This window comes from Varanus komodoensis, unplaced genomic scaffold (genome assembly GCF_004798865.1).
Source record: "Varanus komodoensis strain SLA01 unplaced genomic scaffold, ASM479886v1 scaffold2, whole genome shotgun sequence".
NCBI lineage: Eukaryota > Metazoa > Chordata > Lepidosauria > Squamata > Varanidae > Varanus > Varanus komodoensis.
Window position 1 is genome coordinate 22,427,167 of NW_025335568.1, and position 26,491 is coordinate 22,453,657.

Below are 26,491 nucleotides of genomic sequence, written 5' to 3' on the forward strand. Positions count from 1 at the left end.
CTAAAGAATGATCTAGATTCCAATTCTTAGAATACTTTGAACCTTTATATTTCGTGTTCTAGGAGTATAATTCTGTTAGCCTGTTGCAACAAAAAGTCTTATGGCACTCTAATGATTAAGAACTTTCTTGTGGCATAAGTTTCATGAACAAAAACCAACTTTGTCCAATGCATGGTCACCTCAGTGGATAAGTATATATACCCCAAGTACAAAGAGAAGGAGGGTGGATGGGAGTGTGTCTAATGCAAAGCCAAAAGGTCAAGCACCATAAGAGATAGCAGTAAATGCATCACAGTACTATGCAGAACAAAAATGAATTCAAAGTCTAGCCAGAATGAGTGTGAACCACCCTTGACTAGCTGCCATTTGTTAATGAGTAGACAAAGTAAAATCAGTAGTGTAAATACACACCCAAGAGGAGCAATTGCTTTTTGCAGCGACACCAGCCATTCTCAGGTTTTCCCAAGATAAAATTCCAGTAACATTTTAATTAATTTCAAATAAAGTGGCTTCAAACTTCAAGTCTCCCTTTGCAAAGAACTACAGTGACCTTATTGTCTCCTGGAATGTCATAGAGGATTTAAATGCTCCCCAAACCAGTATTGGAGTGTGACAATTCTAATGTTTCATTTGGTTCCATTTATCTTCTTGCATTAGAGACAGACTTTTTTCTCCTATGATAATGGCAGAAGGGCTTCGGAGGGACTGGACCCTCTTCTACATTCACAGCCTTCAAAAGTTGTTGACTCAGATCCTGATTCAGAAGTCAAAGACAAGGGGTTGGAATTCACGGCAGATATACTGAGCTCAGTGGACCCAAAGATAAGCCAGGCAGTTGCTGGAAACCAGACAGTTTCAAGTTCAGTGGGAAATTCTGATGAGTCAGCTGAGATGGTGGAGATAGAGGTAACATAACTAGCCAGACATAAAGCAACAGGTTAAGTGGGCGGATCAGTTAAGAAGCACCAGACATTCCAGGCAATTGGTCCATAAGTAGCATGGATCACCCAAAATCAGCTGGTTTTGGTTTGGAAGGGAGGAGAGGTACTCAGTTTGGAATCAGCTTTGTATCAGTAAGCCCCATTCCCCTAAGGGCAAATATTTTAACTTTGCTTGTGTCTGTTGTTACTGAGTTTTGAAATACTCTTCTTCTATAATGCAAAACCAGCCTAGCTGCTCAGCTTTATTATAGTAAATACTTTTTGCTAGGAAGCCTTTGACCTAATCTGCTTGGATGGAAGGGGAAAAGAGTGGCCTGTGACAGGCTAACTTGCACACCATGTTAAAAGAGGGCTAGAAGATGTAACCCTCAATGCTAAGGCTGACACAGTTTGCTGCTTCAGACCAGATTTCTATCTGAGAGGCAGGACTAGCCTTTCATGCAACCACTATCTGAAAGCTTACCATTGTTACCCTCTTTTTGGGCCTGTCCCTGAACCTATCTGACCATGTCAGTCTGTTTCCCCCCTCCCACTTGCTTAAAGCAGTGCTGAAATGTTAAGAACTTTTGATGGGAATCCAGGAGGTGGTAAACCCTGACTAAAGGGATGGCAAAAATGCAGTTACACTGCAGGATCTGGCTGCAGAGAGACAATTGTGCAGCATGCTCAGATCTGTAGCTGGAAGCATATAGGTATGCTTGTAAATCAATGGTAAGTTGATTTAAGGAAGTATTATGAGCCATGCGTAATTGTTCTGTGATTGCAGAAAGTGGACCTGCTTTATAGATTTTTCCAGGTTCAGGCAATGAAAAGCACTACAAGTCTGACTTAAGTTCTAAAGGGTTTATTTTCTGGATTTCAAATAAAGGAGGTACCATCAATGTTTCCTGGAAAGAGAAAAGTTATGAAGAGATGGAAAAGGAATGAGTATGCCAACCCCAACCTGGTGCCCTCCAGATATGTTGAACCCCAAATCTCCATTCCTGACCTTTGGCCATGCTGGTTGGGGTTGAAGGTGGCCTTGGGAAGGCTACCATTTAGGGAAGGTTGAGCCATTAGCTATTTTGGCATATTAAATGGCTACCATACCCATACATAATGAAGCCATAGCCCAGGGGTCTCAAACTCGCGGCCCGTGGGCCAATTGCTGGAACAGGCGGGGCACGGGGGAGGGGCCCTGCGGCCTTCAAAGCGCCGGCGGTGCCCAGGCCAGCCGCGGGATGAGCGGCCCACCACCACCGCGGTGGTGGAATACTTGATGCGGCCCAGCCTCACCAGACTCTACTTCCAGCGGCCCTCAGGTCAGTTGAGTTCCAGCAGCCCTCAGGTCAGTTGACCCCTGCCATAGCCTTTAGCTTACAAGAACTGGGCAAGACTCAGGACACTTTGGAGGGCATTCATCCACAGCGCTGCCACAAGTCGAGACAACTTGATGGCACACAACAACAACAACAACCCATAGCCTTGATCTGAAACTGTTGCGAATAAAAAGACAAAAGGATGACAGTATCACCCTAGTGCACAGCAGCTGTTTGTTTTTGTTTTTTTTAAATCCATAGCTTTAGAAAAAGGAGCAAAAATAAAATTGCCTGTGGAGCATCTGAAATCAGTGTGATGTTGTTCTGAAGTAAAAGGACTTCCTTTTAACTCAAGCAAACCCCACTCACTGGTTTCAGGCATCGCATGGGCAGTGTCCTGGGCTGCCCATGCTTTGCCATCTTCCTACGAGTTTATAGGAAGCAGTGGCAGTTCAGGAGGCTGCAGAGCATAACATAAGGCTCAGTTTAAGTGAGAACATATGCACACACCTTGGGGAACCTCAAAAGATTATTAAGGCTTACAGTAAACATGAAACTCCTCCTGACATTTGCCTAATTCTTTGATTTTCAAGAGAGTTCCTTTTTGTCCCTCACCATTTTTGCATAGAAAAAAAAATGAAGCCAAAATTATTAGCACAGTACCAAAATAATGTATGGTTGCCAAAACTGTGTTTCCTCTGGATCTTTCTTGCAGGGTCCTGTAGATGATTAAGACTGCTGGCACAAGGCCCAAGACGCCACTCCACATAGACAGAAACATATACTAGGAGAATGCCAATGTTTGAATCAATGGGATGCCCACATTTACCAACTGGAAGAGGATCCTATGATGTCTCTGTGTAGATATGTTCCTGAACCTCTATAAGAAGCTTATTTCAGTGCAGTCTAGGGATTTTGACTTGTAGAGTGTGGTATAGGGATGGTTACCTATCAGCTTTCCACAAATAAAGCAACCTATTTATGATAACCAAGACACCCGCTTTCTCTTCCTCTGACCATAACATCAGTGTTGTTTCTGAGGCTGCAGATGCTGATACATTCTGCATGGCTGAGATAGAAGGCAAGCAATGCAACATTCTGACTTGAACTGAGTATGCAAACTGACGCACTCTATGTAATAGTCCAGTCTGTATTGGAGGGGTCTGGGTCCAGTGCTGAGAAGACAGCTGTTGTGTCAGTACCCTGTTCACTGTTGAGGCCGAAGTACTTCCCGAGTTAAGGATGGCAGAGAGAAAAGCCCCCAGGTCAGCAAGGAACTGTATCACATGTGGATGTCAAAGGACAAAAGGAGGGTCCCCAAGACAAAACTGACTCTTCTGCTTGGTTCAGCATGTGACTAGACATGTTAATGATATTGCTGGATATGCTTGGGATCCTCCTTTTCTGCAGAGAAGCAAAGTGTTTTTCTCCTTTTTCTGTAGAAAAGCAAAGTGCATGATGTAGATGGATTACATCATTTTGGGAAAGACTTTCTAATTGCACGGTTGAGGAAAAGAGCAAGCGTTTATGTAAAACTCCAGTTTTTTGAGTTTATGTCTAAATCCTCCTTTGTTAGCTATACAAGATGCTTATCAGATTAGTTTCAGTATTCATTTGTGTTCTGCACAGCACTGTGATGCATCATACCCTGCTTTGCATTGCTTGACCTTTTGGCACATTATATATACACACGCGCGTGCACACACATATGTATATGCATGCATGCATTCGTGCCTATACATATACATATTCAATTTCCTTCTCTTGGTACTAGAATATATATAAATATACCTACCGACTTAGGTGACTGCTTCACATATCTCAGGATGAAGTAGACTTATGCCACAAGACTCATAGTTTGTACATTTCAGGGTTGATTTTCACTCTGGTTTAAAAGGAAAGGAAGACATTTAAACAGACCATAAGTGATAAAATATCGTTTAGGGAAATGTAACAGATTTTCCCTTTGATTTAACATTCAATCAAAAATAAGTATCAGAGCATTGTTCAGAGATGTAACATGTAAGGATGAATTGAGGAGGAGGAAAACAGCAATTCCAAATAGGCAGCAGACCAGACTTATTAGATTAGGTAAATTGCTGCTTGTACATTTTCTGTGGTTCCCTTGCGATTCACAGATTTTGGAAACTTGCTACCACAGAGGATCGGTGGTTAATTAAGAATCATTTTCAGGCCTGTAATGGTCACACTTGATATGATTCATTTGGCTTCTGATTGTCACTTCAGCTCCAGCTAAGCTCCTCATCAAGTTGACTCTTGTGGGCGCCAAGGTCAATCTTTTGTACTGGTTAGTATTTTTGTAGAGGAGTAAGGAGGTCCCACTGGAAATGATCCATCAACTCAAACCCCCAAGAACATAAAAATGCTACACACTTTAAAAACCACCTCAAGGATTAAAGCTAATCCTAGTCCCAAATGAGTCCTGTAGTTTTCACGCTCTACCTAAATCTCATACCCCAAGGAGGCACACAGAATTATGGTCACAGAGACAGTTAAGCCATTGATTTATTTAGTGCAATAGAGAAGAACTGAAGCAACAATCACAGGTTTCACTTTAAATGTAAAGCCCCCTATTTTAAATGAGAAGAAGTTCAAGTGACGGAGTCATTCTGGAAGGCTAGCTACAGTGCACATTTCCACAAAAAAATGCCGTTTGACAAGAAAACATTTTCAGCTAGCTAATTGCCTGTTTGGGCCCAATAAGCAAGCAGCTTGCTGCCCCATTCCTGTTCCTTGCTGCTTCTTCTTAAGATCTGGACTTTGGCCTATTTGTTTTTCCATCCCCTCAGCTGGACAGGCAGGAATGCATCTTGCACATGGGGAATGAATATTGAAATAAATAAGGAATGTCCACATCAATCAATCTACTTCGGTCTCTCTTGTAGAGAAACAGCAACTTTCCATGGATTATAGACTGAATTATCTAACATAAAGCTATTACTCTATAATTTCTAATGTCGTAAGAAGGCAATAATACCCCTTCAAAGGTATACCTACTTACAGGACCATATTAAATGTTTTTCCCATCTATAACAAAAGGACAGATACATGCCCAGTATACTCACCTTCTGCCAATCATCTAGGAATCCAAAGATCCCTAAAATGGTAATTACCAAACCATAAAAAGGAACTCTTAATCAATAGGCACTAACTTATGCCTGTCATTGTTTAGGCCTTTAGTCTGGTGTGTTTGATTTTTCAAAAAGAAAATAGCCAGCATGGGAGAGGAACTGTATCCTGAAATAGTAGATTTAATCCTTTGTTCCCCACAGTGGTCCAATCAACCAATTACTTCAGTGAGAGGAAATCTTCCACCAGCCAGAAAGACCCAACTGGGATAGGAACTTATGCAGGGGGAAGACTTTCCCCATGCCACAGTCCTGTTTGACTTAGTCCCCAAACCAACTAATAATTTTAAAAAGAACAATCATACCAGGACTAAATATATTCTCATATAACCCCAGTTCTCTATTAGCTCCATTGGCTTCCCATCAAAGTCCGGGCTCAATTCAAGGTGCTGGTTATTACCTATAAAGCCCTAAAAGACTTGGGACCAGGATACCTAAAGGAATGCCTTTTTCCCTATATGCCCTCCCACCCCCTAAGATTGGCAGCAGAGGCCCTCCTCCAGGAACCCTCTGTGAAAGATGTTAGGAGACAGAGTACCCAGAGGAGGGCCTTCTCTGCGGTGGCACCCCGACTAAGGTATGCGCTGCCCAGAGAGGTCCACCTGGCGCCATCATTATATGTTTTTCGGTGCCAGGCTAAGACCTTTTTATTTAATCAATATTTTAGTATGTTTTAATATTGAATTTTATTATTGTATTTTATTAACTTGCAGCCAGAGTGGATCATCAATTTATTTATGCTGTAAGCCGTCCAGAGACATAAGTAATTGGATGGCATATACATTTTATAAATAAATAAATAAATAAATGAAGATCATCTAGTCTGGCTCTGTGTTAGACTTGGATCTTGGATTTTGCTAAACAATTCTGTATCTGGTATGTAATGCAAAGAGAATATGGCAAGAGATACAGGAAGCATGTTCCTTGCTTTGCCCCAAGAAACTGCATGCAAGGTTATCAAGCAGTGCATAGAAACACAAAAGAAAATCACATGGAAAGTTCTTGGCAACCTCTACTAAATAGAGAAACCAGAGCAGAAAGCAAATTTTAAAGCCTTTTTGGACAGCTAAAGCCTTTTTGGTCAGGCAGTTAGAATCCTACAGAGGATAGATGAGCAAAAGTTTTTGTATACCACCTTGGTGTACGTAAGGATGAGGACAGTTTGCACATAATTGAATAACAAAAATTAAATTAAAGGTTATTGGAAATGGAATCAACATTCATGTTCTAAGATAGAATTTTAAAAATCAAGGGAAAACACCCAGTTTTGGAATGTTTATCTCAGTAAGCAAAAAAGACAAAACAGCAAATCAAATCTTCCAAGAATTAGGTGCTTTAACTTGGAGGCCTGCACTGAACAGGGGGTGGGTCACAATGGCCTTATTGACCACTCAAATTTCCCCTACTTCATCCTACAGCCCTTTCAAGGTTGTTTTTTCAGAAATTCCATTACAAACCTCCAAGCCTTAGTCACATCCACCTTCAGCGTTTTACTGGACCTCAGGGATTGGAATGATACAGCTGTACTACTGCACTAGTGTTCTCTGGTTAGTTCCAGAATAGCTATGTTTCATTTCTTGCACAAAAGAATCTCACATCAGTTACAGTTACAACCTGGTAATATACAGATTTTTTGGCAATGAAATATGAATTTTACATTTCGGAACAGGAAAATTGGGAATTTCTGGTAAGAATATATTGGCTTTTTCATAGATTTTAAATGTAAAAGCAGTCACATGTACTAGCAACAAAAAGAATGACGAAATATAAGAATATAACAGTATGTAGGGTAAACTCACTGATAACAGTTCTTACAGTGTAACTGTATGCATAATTCTTAGATGCATGTCTAATTTCAGTGGAATTTACTCCAAATAAATGTGCATAGGAATGTAGCCTTAGTGCATGATGGGTAAACTTGTGGGACAAGCAGAGTAAAATAGCCAAGGAGAAATTCACTCTTCTGAAAATGTAGATCACTAACTTATACAGCCAAATCATAGAAAAATAAGATTTAAGTATCTGTACTTAACTGATATGTGATTAGGAGGGCTTCCACACAGATAGATGGAAACCAACTTTCCCTAACAACTTTTTGAAAAAATTGTTGAACTTGCTAAGCAAATTTATACTAATACTTATGGTGCCGAAATCCACTGCAGTTTAGAATGTTGCCTGAAATGGCAAACTATATACAACTTCAGCACTACCTGCATTTGCTTAAGCAATTCTATAGTAATTGCCTCTTCAGTTTAAGTTGGAAGAAGACATAAGCATGAATGCAGATAATGTAGGTTGTAGTATGAAAGGAAGGGCAAGAACATGAGAAGTCAGTGCATCGATATTCTGCTTACCAACCATTCAATACTTCTTAAACAGTACAATTTAGTTCACAGTTCTTAACTGCCTAGATGGTTTTCTTGGAAAGATTTTTGTTTGGGGTTTGTTTTACGGTAAGTCAGAACTCTCCATATGCAGCATCAGAGTCTGCTTCATTATTTAGTGTTTTTGCACAAAATAATCAGTCATTTCAATCGATGGATTGAGAAATTCAGTAACATGCCTCTATATGAATAGCAATGCTAAGAAATCAAGTTTGTTCACATAGCAACTGGAAAGCTGCTAGCGGGGAGGGAACCATTGCACAAATGCTTTATACCAGGATCTGATAAGATACATTTTTAGTAAAGTCCTCTTTCTTTAAGTGCTGAATGATAGGACACAGCCCCACATCTATAGAAGGGATTTTAAATGCTTAATTATGCAACATAAAGGCCTAACATCTCTAAAAAAAGCAATTATTTTCAAGATCGGGACTAGAACCACCACAATCATTGATACAATGCTGTAGTCTCTCATCATGGCCAAAGAGGACAATTATTAGCATTGTATCAGTGGGGAGAAATGCTTAGCAGTGCATACTGACCCCATAGCTATTGATATGTAGTTGACATGCTACCCACAGAAATAGTAAGTCAACAAAACTTGCATCTAGTTTCAATCCAAATATTCAGGGTGCAACCCTATGGCCTCCTGAAATTGTCTGGAGAGCCATACGATAGTCTGGAATCCCAGCTCTAACCTCAGAAATGCCTTCCAAAGATGGAGCTGCAACACCACCCTCCACCAGCTTCATCCTCACAGCCAGTACAGCTCTTTCCATGCCAACAAGGCTCTGAAGGGTGCTCCAGAAATCCTGGTGGTGCCTCAGCCTCTCCTCCTCATGCGAAGCCATCTAAACCATCCTTGCTTCCATTATCTTCCCACTGGATGCCATAATCCTCCAAGTTTTGGGCAGCCATATCAGAAGGTGCCCTGGCTTACTTTTAAGGCCCAAATTTGAAGTCAGTAAGACATTAGAAATCTTTAGCTAATTATCAGTATAGGGATGTAATAAATATTTTGAAAACATACTGTGCAAATAGTTTAAGATTCTGTGGTAATACTTAAGACTAGAATTAAAGATTAAACTAAAAATTAATTTATAGCCAAATGAAGAACAAAACCCGGTCCAACAGAAACACAGATGTTGTATGAAAGGCAAGAACTGAAGCGTGATGGTTTCCTGTGAAGGAAGACTTCCCAAATTTAAAAATAATGTAATAAGTGTGATTGCAACCCCTTTCACCTACTGAACCTCAATTTGAACAAATGTCTCTTACTCTTCAGAGCATCTGCACTGCACTTGTAATATGGCAGGGGGCGCCAAGGACTTTAACTGCAGTTTCCTGAATTGTATCAATCCAGAAAAAAAGATGCCCAGGGAAAATCCAAGCATATGGCTTGTTGGTTAGGCAATATTTTAGGAAGCAGTAAAGAATGCTGGTTCCCTTTAGCATCGTAGTCCTCTGAGCAAAGCATGCATGGATATTTTGTTAACATCTGTTTAATTACTGTAACAAATGCATAAAGGTGCCTCACCTTGTTTTGAGTTGACATCTGAAGGGAGGTGTGACGGATGTGTCCCTGGAGAAAAGTGCTCATCACTGTAGGTGATAAGTGGAGTGAGAGGGTGAACGGCATGGGAAGGCTGCACCACCGGTACTTTGTTTGACTGCAAATGAAAACAAGAAGCATTGGCAGCATTACTTTTGGCCAGAGCGGGCAGCTGTTTTATTTTTTCAACAGTGCTGATAAAAATAATGCATTTAATTTGCTGGTTTAAACTTGGGATGGGCAAGTCCGCTGGGTATTGGACTTGGGTATTGTCCAATACCCAATAAATAAATAAAATTTATCAATTGCAGTTTCTCATTATTTTAGTCACAAATTCGGTTTGTCCTGAAATTTGGGGATTTTTTAAACCAAATCTTTTACGTTCCCATCATCCCAAACTATCAGTAAAAGACCCATCATGAAAATGTAATTTTTTGTGCACAATTTTCCAAACAAATTTATTTTTATGTGAAGTATCCTAATGTATACATTCTTGCAAGCAATTTTCCTCATATAAAGCTTTTTGACCAGTACTTTAACTAATGTATGAATCTCTGTGAACTGTTCCCTAATATACCAGTGTTTGTGCACACTTTATTAATCTGAGAATTCCCTTGCAAAATCACAAGAAGTCTAAATTGGAGATAACTGAATTTTGGTTCATGTATTGGTTCCTAAGCGCATAGTTAGGTGAGCTTTCATTGAAATTTGAAACTAAATAGTTTCTCCTTTACATCTATTTTTAGTTGACCAATTAGTTAAATTTACATCTGAACGTGCTCTCTCTCTCTCTCTCTGTCACTCAGACACACACACACACACACACACACACACACACACAGAGTACACACTCCTCAGTCACTGAACACATCTCAAGTCTTCCACAGGGATCTACAAACTTGAGAACGGCCTACCAAGGGCCTGATATTTATCCTGGTTTTGCTTTCTGCCCGATACTGAAAAATAAGGTGAGGCAGTACTCTGCTAAACATTCACAGCACGTTATGGCTCTTGGGTTGCTGTTAGCACAAAGGGTCGGATGCCATTTGGATGACCAGTTATGCCTTACCAAAAAAGAAGAAATGAATCACCAAATGCAAGAGCACCTGCTTGCTTAAAACTTACACATGCAGGTTTACATGTATAGGTGAAGCTTTAAAAACAATAGCTATACTTTAAATAGAAAGACTACATCTCACTAGGTGACTCTGTGTGCCTGCTCTGTCTGCTGCTCAAGTGCTAACCGTTGATGGGTAACTTGAAGCCCCCTGTTCTCCCAGCTTATTCCTCTACCATTTTAAGCCAGATTTGGATGGGACTCCTCTTCAGATAGTGGGCCATTTCTTGCCAGCTCTCCAGAACAGAGAACTGACCTCTAAAATGCAGGATCCCTGACCAGCCTTCACATTGCCTAAAATTAGTAGCCTCCTCTCCCAGGTTGGCTATCCAGTCAAGTTCAAAGGCAAGGTCTGGGAGGGTACCAGCCTCTTGAGGAATATGCTGGTGTGTAGAGTGAAGTACAGAAGTACAATTAGAGGTCCAAAATGTTTATAATCAGAGCATGTCATCTGAGTCTAAATTTAGGGCATCTATTCTCATTAACGTGGCTTCAGCCATTACATTTCACACTGTGAACAGAAATGTTTACTTATATCTCCATGGAACCATCTATATTAATGCTATAACATGCAATGCTGATGCTCAAAGACCATTACCATTTTTAAAGTGCCAGATGATATTCTGCACTGGGGTATAAGCCAGGTTTACAGGCATTAAAAAAAAGTTAACAAAATGTACCTCATGAATGTTTTCAATTAAAGACTGCAACTTTACATGAGCAGGAGGAAAGTTATTTAATTTATAACGTTGCCTTTTCTCTGTAAGCTGGCTTCCTAGTGTACCTTGACAACAAACCTGTAAGGTAGATTAGGCTGATAGTGACTGACCTAATGTTACCCAGTGAGTTTCATGGCCAAGTGGGGACTAGAACGTAGCTCTCCTGAGTTCTAGTGCAAAACTCTAACCATTACACTAGGTTTGGTAAAATGCTACCCACTCTTTCATTTCTAATTTAGAGTTTGTCCACAAGTCTACTTTCCAAAGTAGGTTCCTTCCAATCAAGTTTGTCCTACTGTAATGCCATCCTAAAAAGGTAGACAAGATATAGTTAGAATATTTATGATGCCACAATACATACATTTGTACCCAATGCATTTTGACTGTGGACAAGAAGATTCCCAATACCACTTGGATAGTTTTCTATTCGCCTTCATCCCCCTTATTGTTCTCTATCATTGTGGAATTAAATGAAGTACTGTCAGTGTTATTTTTGGGTATTTTTTTATTACTGAAGCACTGTAAGTCATACCAGAACTTTGCTCTGAGAAGAAAAATGTCATTTATTATTTATCATTTATAGTATTATTAGCAATACTAATGTGCCAAAAGTCTCTGACTGGGTGATGGTCATGCTGCCCAAGTAGTCTTACCTTATCTGAGATATTAAAGTAAAACAGAGGTGATATACAAGCCAACTGTGTGCAGTATTTGCTAAAATTTAGTATAGCATTTCAAAAACCCCAAGTCATTCTATTGATACATACAGCAATTCCCCCAAGCTGAAGAAATGCTGGAGTTACCAGAATAATTCCTATTTTTACCCTACAGCCTAAATCTATGCAAAACATGAAAAATGTTTGAGACTCATTTGCATTATTACACCATGTTATGTCGTTTAATTTTCTCTTTTTTCTGTTGATGGGCTATATTATCAAGGAAAGCTTCAGCATATTTTTTCTAGACACTGTGAAACCCCCTTCAGCAATTTTTTGGCCACTAATATAAAATCATGGCAGATGAGTATATGGGGGTGGGAGGCTGCTTCAGACAAAGTGTAGGTATCACTTATAAATTACTCCATATATAACATACTGGTAATCAAGGAAAAAGTGAGATTTCTTAACAGATTAAGACTGATTTGTGAATTCTAATATGATTCAAAACTGCTGGGCCATATTTAAAATACAACACCAGGGAGGTGCCTCTGCATTGGAATAAGCTATTCTAGTTTTGAACGAGCAAAAACAAAGCCAGTGTCATATTTCTGCCGACTTCTTTTGTTTGCATAGTTTCCCTTGTTTTCAGAGCACCACCTTAAGGATCCTACATTAGAAAGTGGTATCTTCTTAATGCCTGACCTATCCCTCCAGTCATATAGCTCAGAATCTTCTGCATGAATTTTTGCTAAATTATGCTATCCTTGCTCTCCTCTTAATTTTACGGTTTTCAACACAGATTTGCTTTCCTGTGGGAAGGAGATAAGAACCTGAGGATTTTAATTTAAGCTTTGGCCTTGTCTTATATTTTGCAAGAAGGAGAGAGAGTGAGCAAGAGAGAAAAAGCAGTGCTTCTCCTAGGTGTTTTAAAACCAACAAGCATTAGGGCCATTATTTGTGACCAAATAAAAGCAGTATGAATTTCTATTAAGATATATGAGTTGGCTTCCAAGAGAGATAGCTCTAACTGCCATGAATCTTTCCTTTTCTTCAACTCACAAATTGGATGCTAAGTTTTAGATGATCCATAGCTACTTGCCTCAGTTTTCTGAGAAAACATCTACTGCTACTACATCACAATTAATACTACTTTAAAGACAAAAGTGTGTCAGAAAATACACTGGAACATCTAGAAGAATCCTAGTAACTTTCTGAAAGACGGATATGGACAGAAACTTCCATGACCACCACAGAATTAAAATAGCCAACTGGAAATCATAGCTTCAGCCCAACCCCTAGAGGTTTCTTTTACAATATAAATCCTGCAGGTGAGCAGTCCCACCATAAAATTCTTGTAGCTGCTTTATTTGCATGAGCCGACACCCTCACAACCACTCTTCTACCTTCTCCTTTCTAGGGACAGCAAAGATATCTGCTTATGCTCTTGGGTGCTCTGTTTTGGCTCCTGCATTGCTGTAGTGTGTAAAAGGCAGGTCATTCATTGCTAACGTCTCTCTGGATGACCGTAATAGGGCAGAACAGACTAAAGACTGTTTCTCCATGGTTTGAGTCAGGCAGGAGTGGGTGCAGCCAGTGTTGCCAATCCTTCAAACATAAGATATTTTAGACTACAATTCCCATTATCCCTCATGATTGGCCATGATGGCATCAGCTGATAGGAACTGCCATCCAAATTATCCAACACTCCAATGCCCTAGGTAAGAGAAGGCTGCTTCTTGATGCTAAGCTATCCTTTGACATTTTATATGCACTACTATATGAATGTCTGTTACAGATATGTGTGAACATTGTTAAAGTGAACAAACATTGTCAAACTCAAGAAGATGGACAATTACACAATACATTAACAGAAAACAGTATTTTTAAAACTCTAGAACAATATCACCTTTTACAATGTAAGTAATTTAAATGCTATTTAAACAGTAGCACCATCTATTTATATATATTCTATTTGTTATATAACTATTTACCCGCTAAACAACCCAGAGGTTCAAGTTTGCATGTCTTGCTGCACAACCTATAGAGGAGTTGATTGCAAGTTGTGTACTCTAAAATGGAAGACTTGGACTCGATTTTTAAGCCAACTGGTTGTCATTACATGTGAACAGGGCTTATGAGTTGCCAGTGTGGATTGCATCTGTATCTGGTACTAGAAGTTACCTGGATCTACAGTTTCCTGAACACAGAAGAAGCCTATGACTGTGTCCACATGACATGTTAAGCCAAGGGTCTCAAACTCGCGGGCCAATTGCCGGGACGGGCGGGGCACGGGGAGGGGCCCTGCAGCCTTCAAAGCGCTGGCAGCGCCCGGGCCGGCCTCCGGGAGCGACGCGGGATGTGCGGCCCACCACCACCACCGTGATGCAGCCCAGCCTCACCCAGACTCTACTTCCAGCAGCCCCCAGGTCAGTTGAGTTGAGACCCCTGTGTTAAGCCATCAGGTTTTTGCAGTGGCTTATAAATACAGGTACTGGGCATTAAGAGCCATCTAAACCAAGATGGCATTTTAAGTCCATGGGAGGACAAATCCTTAAAAAGCCAATGGGCAAGTGTGGCCAAAACAAACCAAGAAGGCTTGGCATTTTGGCCAAATGCCAATGACGGCCACCCAAGGTGCCCAAGCAGCTCTCAGGGCTCTCTGCAAGAGGGCCAGCAGCTGCGGTGGTGCGGGTCAGGCCACGGAGCTCTCAGTCTGGCAGCATTACTACCCTTTTCCTGGTGCGCGCCCTGCTGGAATACATCACATGACACTTTGTTGATAGGAATTGTCTGGAGCAGGGGTCTCAAACTCAACTGACCTGGGGGCCGCTGGAAGTAGAGTCTGGGAGAGGCTGGGCTGCATCAAGTATTCCTCCACCGCGGTGGGGGTGGGCCGCTCATCCCGCGGCTGGCCTGGGCACCGCCGGCACTTTGAAGGCTGCAGGGCCCCTCCCCCATGCCCTGCCTGTCCTAGCAATTGCCCCGCGGGCCGCGAGTTTGAGACCCCTGGTCTGGAGCCTCAAGATTCTGCATATTTGTTGGATTCAGAAGAAAATTCTCCTCTGTATTCTTTTCAGCTTCCTGCATGTCAGACAATGGACACTTTAAATACATTTAAATACATAGATACCTTTGAATTACTATATACAGTATGCAGCAGCCTTCCTTTCCAAAAACATGACAAGACTGGCAACTAAAGACACAAAGACAGCATAGACAGGCAAAAAGAAACTGAACTTGCATAGATGAAGCATGTTTCCCACAGGACATGTCTCTAATCAGCAGGCCTGCACTGGGTTCAGGGTAAGGTCCTGGGTCTGGTCTGTAGGGAGCAATGAAAGCTCCACTGGTGCAAAGTTAGCCCACACTGAATTGCTGCTCTTTAGCCAGGAACCATCTTCTAACCATGGCTGAACTGAAGCCGGGAGGTGATTGCAGAGGCAACGTCCTTGGAGCCAATGCAGAAGCTTCCAGTGCATTTCAGTGATACACAGATCAGCTAGAGTTGCCTTTATCCAGAAGCTGCTCTGAATGGATTAGAATGGCTTCTGGATAAAAGTAAGACTAAGTGAACATGGTTATATCCAGTGCTTTTTTGGTAAGAAAAAAGGTGCCAGAAATCATGAAATTATTTACCTTTCACACGTAGTCAATCACTGTACACATACCCACACACATCAGTTGTGCAACGAAACATAACGGTCGCCGCCCGCAATAAGCACTCAGCAAGTGACCACACAACCAATCACGAGCCAAGCAGTGCCACAAGCCGAGCAGCGCCATCGCAACCAATGCAGACGAAGTATGCATCCATTGGACTTGACACACAAGCAGCCTGCATGCAACATTTTAATGATTTTGCCGCCGACCTGCTACGCTCGACAGGGCAATTCAAATTCACGTCGACCAAACATCAAATTTTCAAAAGTTACTTTTAAAACTTGGAAAATCTGTTGAAAAACGGTGCTGGAACTCTGTTCCGGGGTGTTCTATGACAAAAAAAGCACTGGTTATATCGCCCTTTCTGGTTCCTAAATATTACTTTTGAGTCTGGTGATCTAGATGAAGCTTTGTTTGACCAACTTCTGGAATTTCTTTCCTCCTAACCAATTTCACATGCTAATATTTCTTTCTCTTGAACAAAGTCTCATGGAAAACCCACTGATTAGAGGAATAGCCTGGGACTCAGGAGATCTCAGTTCTAATCCCAACTCAGCCACGAAGGAGCCTGAATGACTTGGGGCCAGTCACAGCCTAACCCTCCTCACAGGGCTGTTGTTCTGAGGATAAAACAGAGATGAGGAGAAAGTTGTAAGCTTCTTTAAGCTCCTTGCAAGAAGAAAAAAGGCAAGATATAAATGTAATGTAATAATACCACCAACCTCAGTTTGCTCAGTATTGTAAGAACCTTGCAGACTATCTGGAAATAATCGCACCCTAGAAGAAATTATAAAAACTTGCTTGTCTTTACACCTGGTCTATCATTTAAAGGAAAGGTGGGCAGCATGAGCCAGTTGTTGGTTGTATATAGAACCTATCTTCTATAGTCTGTGCCACCAAAATTTCTCCATCATATCAAGGAAGCAGTAAACAAGCTAAATCTGTCATTTTTAAGAAACTGTAGCCTCCAAATTTCAGCCACCGGGGAGGCAAGGGGTAGAAATTGTTCCCAAAACCCCCAAAGTTGCTCACCTCAACTTCAAGTAAGCATTATTTTAATACAGCATCTAAACATGAGAAACATACCCAGAAAAAGAAGACAAACTGAGAGAAGGTCTTTTAAGTAGGTACCAAGAAAATGCGATCCATTGCAGTTCTTTGCATACTGGAACTATTAGATCAAAAGTCAGTATTGGAAGGTGTTAGATGACTCCAGCAGCAGCAGCTTAAACTTGGGTGTAAATAAATTTGGGGAGCTTCTTTCTTTATTGCTATTATCTATGTTTTAGGGAAAGGGCAATTAATTTCTTTCCTTTTCATCAACCACATTCAGAAGAGGCATATTTATCCTCGTGACAGGTACTTTCAACCTGAGAATCCAACCTTGGTACATTTCTGTACCAAGCAACATAGAGAGAGTTAGTAATATTCAGCAATTGGCTTCAGTTTCTTGGAGCCAATCACACAAAGCAGAGCTTCAGCACTCTGGGGAAGGGGACAATCCCCATTTTTTCCTGCTATTGCCTCCGGAGAGGGGGGTTGTTGTTGTTCCTCTTTTTTGCACTGCCCCAACTGCCCCCACCCCAAGGAGGGATAGATGCTAAAGATGGAGTGCAGGAAGGCCGAAACCCTTTCTCTTGGAGTACTATGGTCCCAATCCAAATCAGGGCCACGCATGCTTCCATATGAGCAAGAAAAACAATCAAGTATAGCTCCAGTATGTGAATTAGCTAAATGTTTATTGTGGCCCTTTGTGTCTAGATGACAGCACTGACCCACTGGGTCTTACCTGCATCACTGCTCCACCGGACAAATTAAAGGAGATAACACAACTAACCCAGCTTAGTTGCTTTATCTACTTTATAGTTCATTGGAAACTCCAGTGGGGAGGGGGGTGTCCAATTTGTATGGAACACCTCAGGGGTCACTGTAAGTGTTCCAGACCTACTGAAGCGCAACTAAAACTTTTTCAGTTGGTTCCTATAGGAGTCCAGGCCACAGGTTGCATTACACACAACTGGAAGAGCAAAGCAAAAGTATCAGAAAAATGCAGAACTTCACAGGTCTATAAAACTAAATAGCCCAGTGACATGCTTTAAAGCACCTTGTCACACGGATGTCATAATGTATTATGAACATTAAAGGTTAACGGCAAAGGAACACGCAAGCCTGTTAACCTGAGTGTGTCCTTATAATGTCCCACTGACCAGGCTGAAAAGGGGGCATTTAACACAAAGTTAGAGAGCATCACAGCACCTTTTAAGAAGTTGCATACAATTTTAGGCTTCCACTTTTTCGCAATATCAGAGATTAAAAATAACAAATGCCCTTCACCTAGGTTATATAATATCCCCTGAATACCAAATGCAAATTGTTTCTAAATACGTAAAATGTATAGATATTTAGTGCTTTGAAAGAAAGAAAGAAAGAAAGAAAGAAAGAAAGAAAGAAAGAAAGAAAATTCCTTATTGACTTGACCTGAGTGGCAGTTACAATCTGTATGATTAATTGGAATGAGAAGAGAAGAATAGTTTTGCAGCCTGGGAGCTGAGGTCTGCTTAATTTTGCTTCTGCTGTGTGTGGTGATCGAATTTCTCAACCTTTTTGACAAACTGAAAATCATAAAATCACCTGATACAGATGGTATCCATCCTAGAGTCATCAAAGAACTCAAACATGAAATTGCTAATCTTACCAAATATTTACCAAAGGATTGGAGAATGGTCAGTGTAACACCATTTTTTAAAAATAGGATCCAAGGGAGAACTGGGAAATTACAGATGTTGGCTTAACACCTGTTCTGGATAAACTGCTTGAAAGCATTATTAAATATAGAAACAGTAAGCACATGGAGGGACAAGCCCTGCTGAAACATAAATAAATAAATAAATCAGCATGGCTTATGCAAGGGGAAGTCTTGTTTCTCTATCCTATTGGAGTTTTTTGAGAGTGTCAGCAAGCACATAGATGGAGTTTCCAGTCAACATTTTTTCCTTGGATTTCTGAAAGGCTTTTGACGAAGTCCTTCACAAAATGTTCTTGAGAAAAGTAAGCAGTCATGTAATAAAAGGGGCATGGTCCTCTTATGGATCACTACCTGGTTAAAGAATAAAAGACAGATGCTGGGAATAAATGGCAACTTCTCCCAGTGGAGAAATGTTGGAATTCCACAAGGTTGTGTATTGAGACGAATGCTTTTCAAATTATTCATAAACGAACTGAAATTACAAGCAAGTACTGAAGTGGTCAGATTTGCTGATGATCCTAAACCTTTTAGGGTGGTTAAAACCAACAGGGATTGTGAGGAACTCCAGAGGGATCTCTCCAGGCTGGGAGAATGGGCATCAAAATGGGAAGTGCAGGTAAAATATGGTGTGCTGGGGCAAAAAATCCCAACTGCAAGTATACGCTGATGAGGTCTGAACTAGCAGTGATTGAGCAAGAAAGGGATCCTGGGGTACTGGTGGACAGCTTGATGAAAATGCCAGCCCAGTGCTCAGCTGCTGTGAAGAAGGCAAACTCCAAGCTAGGCATAATTAGGAGCAGAACAGAAAATGGTATTCCCAAAATCTTACTTCCCTTGTAAAAAACTTCACTTGTAATATTGTAATATTGTGTTCAGTTCTGCTTGCTTTATCTGAAAAAGACTTTACTGAGTTGGAAACCAACAAAAATGATCAGGGAGCTAGGGCAGCTCTGCTATGGGGGTGGCTACAGCAACTGGGGAAGGGGATTAAGGGGAGACATCTAAAATAATACAGTGTGAAAGAAGTAGAGAGGGAGACCTTTTCCTCCTCTCCCATAACACTCATACCTGGGGTCCTCCCATGAAGCTGGTTGGGGGAAGGCTTAGGACAAATAAGAGAAAGAAATTCTTTATGCAACATCTAGTTAAATTATGGAATTTACTGCCATGGGAAGCAGTGATGGCCACAAATCCAGAGTGTTTAAAGGGGGATTGGACAGGTTCATGGAAGCAGACTATTTGTGGCTACTGTCATTGCTGGCTATGTGCTGCCTCCTTCACCAGAGGTGGCATGTCTGCAAATACCAGTTGATGAGGAGCTTGGGCAGGAGGAGGACTTGCACCCTCTTGCTTGAGAGGTCTTGGGTTTGCTACCAGTGCTAAAGTAGATGGCACTTTGGTCTGATCCAGAATGGCTTTGTTTACATTCTTCATTGTTTTCATGATAACCCTATGAGGCAGTTTATGAGTTCCTATAGCTGCACACAAAATGTTGGAATCCCTTACTTAAAAGTGTTTTAATTATGTAACTCCCCTCTAATTTTTTAAAAAGAAAAACAAAACGGGGAATGCAACAAAATGCAGGGGAAGGGCTGATAAAGAGGCCATTTATCTGTCGCCACTTGTCCCCTCTACTTTTTCTATGAGATCAGGAAAAAAAAGTCTTCATCTCTTCCCACCCTGACCTATGAAGAAAAAAGCAGCTTAAGCTGAGTGCTTTTGAAAGAAATGCCAAACAGAGAACCAATTAAACACCCCTTCCCAACCCACCTTTCACCCTGATTGCAGCCTCCAAAACAGTTGTGGAAAGTTATGCTGAGTTATATATGGGTGTGGGGGAGGGGGATAGTAAATTATTCAACTTTTGAATTTTACTCTAGTTTTTGGCTGTCTGTGTGCATGTTTTAGTTTTGAATTACAGTCAAGCAGCAACAATATTTCTTTGCCTGTATTTGTTAATTTATTAAAGCTTTTATATAGCATCCATAATTAGCCACGGGCTCTCTGAACTATTTACAATAAAAACAACAGAACCCAACAGATCAATTAGCCTTACGACTAATGGGCCAGGATAAAAGTCCAATAAATAAATAAAATAATGACAGTATAACAAGATATAAATAAATTCAGTATTGGTCATAAGACCCATTTATGTGTGTCACCTTCCTTTCATCTTTTTAAGAAGGCTCCTGGAAAAGGGCCTCAGTGGATGAGATTAAGGTCCAGGTAGGCATGTATGGGAGATGTTTCTTCAGATATCCAGGCCCTAAACTGTTCAGGGTTTTATAGGTCAATGTGAGCACCTTAAGTGGGCCTGATCACTGATTAGCAACAAGTGGTAACAGTAAAGATGATAAAGGACTGGCATTATATAATCTTGCCTGCCGGTCCTTGTCAGCAGGTGACCTGCTCCATTTTGTACCGATTGAAGTTTCTGGACCATTTTCCAGGGCAGCCCCATGTAAAGTGCATTACAGTAACCAAACGGGAGGTTACCAGGTTCTGCCTGTTTCTGGTTACTGATGGCACCAAGAGTCTAAGATAAGAAGTAACACTTGGCGGCAACAGAACCTTGACCTACTCAAAGGTTGCCCAGATTATGAAACAAGTTCCCCACTGAAGTGCACCTGGGGTTCAATTTGTTACATGTCTTGTGGTAGGTTAAGACTGGCTATTATGCTAAGGCATTTAATTGCTTTTGGGAGGCTTATGTCTAGAGTTGATCTATTTATTTGCAATACTGAATGTATTTCAAATGTTTTTTTTTTTATTCTGTTTTTCATTTTGTGTTGCATTGCATTTAGGCTGTTTTATTGTATTGGTCCTGTGTTTTATGGATTTTTATGAGTTGTTAACCACACAGAGAGCCTCAGCTATTGCACAGTATATAAATGAAATTAATACTAATATTATTAATAAATAGTATAGGCTAGCTAGCAGTTAAATATAAGTGAGACAATGAATGACTATAGATCAGACGGCCAAGTTGTACAATGTGGATTCTGCCAAAGCACTCATCACCTTAAGGAAGCCTTTCGAAGCTTGTGCCTTCCAGACACATTTGAACTGCTTCACCCAGAATTCCCAGTCAGTGGCCCTGCTGGATGTGAATTCTGAGATTTGCAGTCCAAATATCTCTGAGATCCACCAAGTTGGGAAAGGCTGCTATAAGGAGTTCATTGGGATCCACTGAAGCAGAATGACTCCCTTGTCTATTACCACCATTCCTTCCCTCTTAGGCTCCACCAGGGTAACTTCCAATATACATGTATACCTTCTGCCTTTAATCCCAGGATTGATGGGCACACATTTGACTACTCTGACAGCCAGAAAATGCCATTTTCACAAACTGCAAAGGTTCTCTGAATGAAGGCAGATTTAAGTGTGTCCGTTGATGCACACCTGTCCAGATGTGTAGCTTAGTACAAGACATTGCAATCAGAGCCTGCTTAAGTAGGAACTTCAGTCATGATGTTTTGTCTGAAAATATTCTGGAAAAGAGGTTCTCCTGAGTGTCTCTTATTTGACACAATCCAGGCTGACCTGCCACATGACCTGTTCTTTGTTACACAGGCTTTTGATATGCAACTATCAGTAATTACTCTGGCTAATTCACTGCCTCCAGGCTGAAAACAACAGCGGATTAGTTCTCACCAAGGCAGTAAACCTAAATCTGGCTTGTACCAATTCAGGCTGCAAGTATTCAGAGGATCATACAGTTGGAAGGGGCCTAGCAGACCATCAGGTCCAATCGCCTGCTCAATGCATAACTCAAATCTCCCATCCAGATTCCAACCAAGGGTGACCCTGTTTAGCTTCCAAGATTAGGCAGAATCAGGCACTTCAGGCGGTATGTGACACATGACTAAAACACCTAGACAGATACAACAAATAGAAGGCTAGCATATCAGAGAGAGAAAATCTAGTCTGCTCTTATCTCTTATTATGCTAGTTTTCTGCCTGGGCAATATCTGTGTTTTGTAGGGAGAAACATTTAATCATGTGAGCCATGCAGTCTGAAGATTTGCTATCTCATTAAGAGCAATGCCCATCTTACCATGCAATAGAAGGCAGAAATATACGAACAACACTCCTCACTGAACTGGAAATTTTAAAATGGCTTTACTGCAAGAGATACTATGCTGGGGTGTCCTGCCCCACCCTCCCCACATGAGTTCCATACAGATGGTTCCAGATAGGGTAGCACTGAATATGCTGGAGGATAGACAGCCCCTGCCACATCTTTAGAGATTAATTGGTATGTGTGCACAGGGCCCTATATACTAAGCTCCCAATCTGTGTGTGTTTCAAATGCGCAAGTGACCAATATTTTTCAGTCCAAAGACTAAGATCCATGCTACTATGGATCACATCCCATTGGTAGGCAGGCATATCAGCAAGAACTCCACCCCACACAGCCAATTCCATTGTTACTCATATTTAGTAGGAAGTAAGTCTACCCATCAGAAAAAAGCATAAACTGCATGTTTACTCACAATGAATCAGGACAGGCCTCTGTAAATAACTCAGAAGCAATTTCAAATAGCACCCTAAATATCAAGTGTACGTTGCTCAAGTCAGAAGAGAGTGCAAGTGTCATCTCTACATTCTGTGGCAAAATGCCTGGGAAAACTGCTAGCCCAAGTCTATACCCTGAAAAGCAGAAATAAAGATCATACCATCAAAGCCTACATATACAGGACGGGTTAGAACATAAGATGAGCAGTGCTTGATCCAACCCAAAGTGTATCTAGTCAGTCGGTTCCTGCAGTGGCCAATCTGACACTTCTTTGGACATCTACAAGCAGGACCTCTTAAAGATCTGCCAAACAAGAGGAGCTATAGCTCACTGATAGAAGAGCACATGCAGAAGTCTCACCTGTCAGTCAACAGGTAAAGCTAGGAAAGAATCCTGCCCCGAAACCTGGAGAGTGCTGCCAGTCAGTGTTGATGGTACTGAGCCAGATGGAAACAATGGTCTGATTCAGTTAACAACAGCTTCCTAGGTTTCTATGCCAAGAATGGAACAGTCCTCTCCTAATGCTGTATCCTAGAAACTGGTAATTCAAAAGCATAGAATCTGAATCCGAAGGTTGCATATTTGACTGGTAGCTCATCTGTACAGTATTACAGCTGCATAAATTGGTGGCTGTCACAACTTCTTGCAGTAAATTACATAGGTTAAATATGCTTCAGTGAATGTTCCTGGTTTCTGGAAATATGAGAGAGGGGTTTAATCTCATAACTACCCACCCATCCACACCCACCATGGCCCCTGACTTGGCTGTTTTCTAAACTAAAAAGTATAAAATATCGCAGCCTTTCATCTTAGGGGAGTTGGTCCAGGTTGGGAGCACGGATGTCTGGGTGGAAGCCAACAAGTACAAATCCACTCCCACTGCAGCTTTTAGATTATCACAGGGTTACTCTGACCCAGTTATCTTTGCCAGGTTTCAAACTGGTAACAAAACAAAATCCAAATGTGTTTATGTTCCTATTATTCATCATTAACATAGTAAAAATAAATGAGCTTTAAGCCATGTACTCTTATAATGACAGTCTGTAATAACTTAAGTCGTAAGACAGTATTTTGAAGTTCTAATGGAGGATTTTCAAGCTGAAGGCTCTCCCCATAACCCCGCAGGTAATGTCATCTTTAACTAGCAACTATCTTTTGCAGCATATGTGAGCCTTCACTTACTTAATAGAGAGAAAAGTGGTGAAGAATTTGACATAATTCCACAACTTACAGTCCTTTTTACCAGCACAGAATGAGAGCCCAGCTAAAGAAATAGTTCCAGAACTACAGAACAGCAACAAACAGCCATTATCTCTCCCTGTTTGGAGACTGGATGCCAAAATAGATTACAACCTCATGCTTTTCAAGACAAAACATAAACAATAGCACTTAATTAAAGGTTGCCATGTAGAAACAGTAACATGCAGATGCTGAGGAAGGCAGCTGAAAAAAGAGAACACACAACATGAATCAAGGCATGGTTCCTGAGTCCCCGCGTGCATGAAAGCTGCATGTAAATAAGAGAAGTCAGCAAAATCCCAATCAGGGGTATTTCAATTAAACACAGAAATCTGAAGGCTGCCAAGGAAAAAATGAAAGGTGAAGTGCTGCAAATAAGCAGGCCATATAGAAGCCTGTTGTAGGAAACCCAAATGCTTTAACCATAACCTGTAAATTCAGTTATTGGAATAAATTATTTATATTATATGGGTACAACCTGCAAATGCACAGTTTGAGTGGTTAGCTACAGTGGCTCGGGGAAGAATTTCTTTTTCTAATCTAGCCCTGGAAAATTCAGGCTGTGACAATGAGAATGATTTCCCTCTAAGCGCAAGGTCTCTATGCCTGGGCCACAAGAATTTGCTGCTATACATGCCAAGTTAAGAACAACAGTCCCACAGCACCTCAGCCTCGCAATTCTGATTAACTCAGACTGAGCCCTGAGCAACCATGGCCAATACTTCACATGATTTTGTGGATCTTAGTGCAGTGTAGAGAAAGTCAGCTTGAGCTGACTAAACATACTGCATTTTCACAGACTGAGAAGTACTGAGGTTATTCTGCAACCCTGGATTATGCCGGAACAATCATACATGGTCTAATCTGGCAATCTCAATAGCTCTGGATTCCTGCGCACAGAGCTCTCAACTCGGGATTACAGAATTGATAATGTTTAAACACTGTGTAAACCAAGAGTGACGTTCTTAGGATTGTAGGCTAACGGCTGAAGGGAGAAGGTACCAAACAGAGGTGGTGAAATGCGATGGATCATTAGAACTGGGGCCCAAATCTCTAGGAGACTATCTCTTCCCCTCCCCTCTTGACAGTTACTACTTGCTGAAATAAAGCAGCAATGGCCCTTATGATCGCTCCTTCATCTGATACCCCTGGATTTTTGGCTTTTGCCCATGTGTGGTTCATCTTCTGCCATCCTTTTTGCCTATTCTGCCTAATCACTTTTTCTGGATGCAAAGGCCTGCCTCTATCATATCCACATATCTTTTTAAAACAAAATCGGGTGACCTTAGGAGACAGAGGTGTCCTTTGAAGGCCCATATACTATTTTAGAACGTATGTAAATTAGCATATATAGTTTATTTTTATTTTTTGGTTTTTTGATTTTCTGGACTTGACCCCAGGATCTTTATGCTATCTAGCACCAAGCCTGGAAGATCAATCATTCTGAACCTACAGTTTCCTCATGAAGAGACACAGCATTACAAGAAAAATGTCTCCTTGTGCCATGAACAGATTAAACAGCTTTAATGGTTATATATGTTTACCTCTTACTGAGGCATATTCCTGTTGTTGTTGTTTCTATACTGCCCCACAGCAGCTTTTTGGGTAGTTTACAACAATTCATAAAAACAGACAATAAAATGCAATAAAATATCATAAAATCAGGAAAAAAAAACATTTAGAAGTTTAAACCAGCTAAAACAGAGATGACAATAATGTAAAACATCTGGAATGGCTAATCCCTTTCAAGTCCTTGGATGGCCAAGCAAGTCTTTAAAGGTCTCGGAGAAGAGGGGCATCTTAACTGGTGCTGAAAAGATGACAAATTCAGCACCAGCTGGGCTGCCATGGAGAGGCTGTTTCAAGAATGGGGGAAAGAGAAAGGCCTTGCCCTTGTTGCCACCCTGCATGCTTCTCTTGGAGTCGGCACTCAGAAAAAGGCCCCAGAGACTGAGTATAGTGTCTGAGTAGATCATGGCTGGGAAAGGTGCTCTGGCAGGTATTGCAGTCCTCAACTGTGCGAGACGTTATAAGTTAAACCAACACCTTAAATTGGGACCGGAAGCATAACAACAGCCAATGGAAGTGGGCCAACCCAAACCCTAACCCAGGCCCAAGTTATTAATCTGGGTGCCACACGCTGCACCAGGTACAGCATCTGGACCATCTTCAAAGTTAGGCCCATGTAGCGTGCATTGCAGTAACCTAATTTAGGGACCACCAGAGCATAGCTTACTGGAGCCAGGTGATTCCTGTCCGGGGAAGGGGGGGGGGGGAATAGCCTGGCCACCATCCTAAGCTGTTAGAAGTTGCACTGAGACCACCCGAGCCTCAAGGGACAATGATGGAAGAGGGGGCACTCCTAAACTACCGACCTGGCAAGTGCAACACCATCCAGAACAGTTCAAACCACCTCTACCTGGTCTAATTGCACATCGCTAGAACATTTCACAATGGAAAACGGGTATAGTCCTTAGTTTTACAGGGTGGAAAATTAAACATACATTT

At 41.2% G+C, this 26,491-nt stretch overlaps 1 protein-coding gene across 2 annotated transcripts in view; it reads right to left on the reverse strand.

Annotated features, from left to right (window-relative positions):
- The window catches only part of LEF1 (lymphoid enhancer binding factor 1), a 114,331-nt gene that overhangs the window by 36,088 nt on the left and 51,752 nt on the right, over positions 1 to 26,491 (reverse strand). For both annotated transcript variants that reach the window (XM_044429500.1, XM_044429501.1), the window contains exon 4: positions 9,310 to 9,442. In XM_044429500.1, coding sequence (XP_044285435.1) covers positions 9,310 to 9,442 — 133 coding nt within the window. The remainder of the gene's footprint in view (positions 1 to 9,309; positions 9,443 to 26,491) is intronic.